Below are 3473 nucleotides of genomic sequence, written 5' to 3' on the forward strand. Positions count from 1 at the left end.
CCAGGCTGAATCAATTGGTACCAGGAGAGCCAAGAAGCCACACACTCATCTCTGCCTCTTTGCTCTGGCTCTCCCACCCTCTCGCGTCTTTCTCCGCTTCCCTGTCACTGTTACTCCGGGAGACGTTCACTTTTCACCAACCTTTCTCCAAACATCTCCAAGCCACTGACTATATATATTTTGCTACAAGGTAAAGAAAGGAGGGGGTGGGGGTGGGAGATGTAACCAAGCCTTGAAAGACTTTGAAACTGGAAATATGTGTCTGTTTATACAACATACAAGTAAATCAGGGAAGAGGAAGAGGCAAGCTAAGCTCCGAGTTACAGTATTGTGTTCCTGAGAACTGGGGAGACATCAGCTGAACAAAGCCTTATCTCAAAAAAAAAAAATAATAATTACTTCTGAGCAAGATTGCATCTCTGCCTTGCACTTCCCAGTTTCTGCTCAGTCGTATTAAGGGAAGGAAAGGCGTTCTACAGGAGCGGAATCTTATCTTAGCCATCTTTCTTATTGATTCTTCCGCTATTAGAAAGTGGAGGAATCAGCCCTTTGATGTGATTGTGTTTATCTCTGCATCTCTTTTGTTATTTATAGAGATCTAGAAGAGGAAAAGAGGCACGAGACTTTTCAACACATCGTTTTAAAAAAAATCAACAACGAATTTCCCGAAATGTTTGAGAACAATTAAAAGGAAAAGCCGTTTTTGATCTATCAACTAAGTGAACAATCATTCATATCGTCCACATCCTGAGATATTATCGTCCCTCGCTGTGGACACCAGCGAGATGACAGCTGCTTTTTCATTTTTGAATGTAATAAATATTTGCTGCTTCTAATATATTTCGGAATTTCTCCCTGCTATTCCCTGGGATTTTAACTCTAAAAGATTGGAGAAAAGATTATCGAAAAGGCTTTTACAAGGTAAGCCTCCTTTAAATGATTTTTTTTTCCAGCTTGGAACTAAGTTAGATGATTCATATCGCATTTATAGATGTGTTTCAGTGAATGGCTGAAAAAAACAAAATGCATACACGACATGCTATTTACGAATATTTTAAAAAGATATCTGGAGAAGAATTTATCATGCTTCGAGGGCAAGCCGGGAACTTTTTATCCGAACTACAACTATGTTGTGATTTATTGTGATTTTCCATTACTCGCCTATTTATTTATACCCTTTCAAGGCGAAGGTGTAGCTGCAAGTTGTTCTACTTATAAACGTATCCGTGAAAAGCCCACAGGGAGTCACATGTATTTCACTTGGAGCGTTTGTTTTTATTTTGCCTTAGAGGACTTGTTTTCCTCACAGGGAAATGAAAGCTGCCTTGGAGCCAAATTCGCTCCTAAGCAAGTGCGGTGCTGGGAGCGGAGAGCACAGCCCCCGCTTTTGTCTAGGAGCAAACGCTGCCGCACGTCGCCGACTCGATCTCTCTTCCAGCGAGCATCCCTCCAGCGGCACACTAGGGCCCGGGGCTCGCAGCCTGGTCCTCCCTCCCGGTGCCCGCGATCGGTGCGCTTAGCCCCCGCAGGTGCCTCCCCGCCTGCCGGACCCTTTCTCGAAGCCCGAATTTCCTCGAAGCCCCACGGCTGGGAGCGGCCCCCTCCCCGGATGGGCGCGATCGGGGCTGGTCCTCCAGGCGTCCGGGAGGAGCCGGGCAAGGAGGCCTTTCTCGGATCGCATCAGAGAAAGGCTGAGGACGGGCTAGCTCGGCCTCGGCCAGGCCGCCCGGGGACAGCTGAGGGCTCCCGACTCCGGGCCCCAGAGCACCAAACTTTGCGGGCGGGGATGCAGCTCGGGCCGGGGCAGCAGGCGCGGCTCCCGCCTTTCCCCGGCCCTTCCCTTCCCTCCCCAGCCTCTCCTTCCGCAGCCACCCGGCCGCCGACCTATTCCCGGGAGGTGGTCGGCAGACTGCGGGAGCATTGTCTTATCCCACGTCGCCGTGTCCCTAGGTCCCCGATGTGTGTGGCTGTCTGCGTGACAGATGGTGCTTCGGGAGCCTGCGAGGGCATGAGAGTCCATTTGCTGTTGAAAGGCGCCTCCACGTTTGTTTAGTCATCTATTATTTCGGAGAAGCGCGAGGGGTACGGGGAAGCCTTCCCGCTCCGGGACGCCTGCTCTCCGTCCGCGCTCGGGGCTGGGTTCCTCTGGAGTCCCGGCCGCCCCGCGCCCCAGACCCGCGGGCAGCCCGCGGGCACCCAGTTCTCCGGCTGCTTCGCCCCAGGCCCTCGGGGCGGGAAGCGCGCTCCGCGTCTCCGCGCCCCCCCGCAAACCCCAGATGGATTCGTCGTTCGGATTCATTCGTTTGTCAGGGTCGGAGAAGAAGTAAGGGAGGCGGAATGGCCGAGTTGTATTTAGCCGAAGGAAGCACAAAACCCAGGAGCGGCCTCGCAGGCCTGCGGTCGTTCCCCGGAGCAGGCCCGCAGGCCGGTGTGGGTCTCCTGCAGGCCTCGGTGTCAGGTCCAGGATGCGGCCTGGGCCAAGGAGAGGCCTCGCTGGCTCCCGAGCCGGGCGGTGGCGCAGGGCTCGGCTCTCGGGCCTGCCTGCCTCGGCGCGCTCCCTCCCCGCGGGGTCCGCTCCTCGGAGCTCGCCGTCCTGCCTTGGGGAGGCGGCCCGGGCCGCGCGGAGGCCCGGCAGGCTAGGCCCTCGCCCGCTCTCGCTCCTATCAGAAGACCCCCATTCCTTTTATTGATCGCTTTTCTGACTCCCCCTCAGTTTCCAAAATGATGCTGAGTCCAGACCAAGCCGCCGACTCGGACCACCCCAGTTCGGCGCCCTCGGACCCGGAGTCGCTGGGTGGCGCGGACGCCAAGGTGCTGGGCAGCGTGTCGGACCTGGAGCCGGTGGAGGAGGCCGAAGGCGACGGCAAGGGCGGCAGCCGGGCCGCGCTCTACCCGCACCCGCAGCAGCTGAGCCGCGAGGAGAAGCGCCGCCGCCGGCGAGCCACGGCCAAGTACCGCTCGGCCCACGCCACCCGCGAGCGCATCCGCGTGGAGGCCTTCAACCTGGCCTTCGCCGAGCTCCGCAAACTGCTGCCCACGCTGCCCCCGGACAAGAAGCTGTCCAAGATCGAGATCCTGCGCCTGGCCATCTGCTACATCTCCTATCTCAACCACGTCCTGGATGTGTAGGGCCGGGGTCGCGGCGCGGGGCCGCCTGGCCGGGAGTGGGTGAAACGCGGCCAACCCGGGCGGCCGCCGCGGCGATGGAGGAGGAAGCGGTGGCGCAGCGGGACGGCCGCCGCCACGACCTTGGACCGGGTAGGAGGCTCGCACCGTGTTCTCTCCGGTCGGCAGGGCGACTCTGGAAGGTTTCCGACTCCAGAAGGGTGGGGTTGTCTGGCGAGCCCTGGGGCTTGTAGGGAGCATTTTCCAGGCAAGGCGAACCTCCTGGAGGCACCGAGATGAGTGGCCTCCAGGCCTCCCCTCCACGTGTTAGGATCCCTTTAGGGGTTGTTGCTTTAGCTCACTGGAGA

At 57.7% G+C, this 3473-nt stretch overlaps 1 protein-coding gene across 1 annotated transcript; it reads left to right on the forward strand.

Moving 5' to 3' along the window:
- The first annotated feature begins 2721 nt into the window (after positions 1–2721).
- On the forward strand, positions 2722–3129 carry NHLH2 (nescient helix-loop-helix 2). The gene has a single exon (XM_060142389.1). It carries the CDS (start codon positions 2722–2724, stop codon positions 3127–3129), a length of 408 nt encoding a protein of 135 aa, XP_059998372.1.
- Positions 3130–3473: the final 344 nt, after the last annotated feature.

This window comes from Lagenorhynchus albirostris, chromosome 2, assembly GCF_949774975.1.
Source record: "Lagenorhynchus albirostris chromosome 2, mLagAlb1.1, whole genome shotgun sequence".
Lineage (NCBI taxonomy): Eukaryota > Metazoa > Chordata > Mammalia > Artiodactyla > Delphinidae > Lagenorhynchus > Lagenorhynchus albirostris.

Excerpts from the sequence above, each read along its gene's own strand:
- NHLH2 (XM_060142389.1), top strand. The coding sequence starts at position 2,722 with ATGATGCTGAGTCCAGACCAAGCCGCCGACTCGGACCACCCCAGTTCG.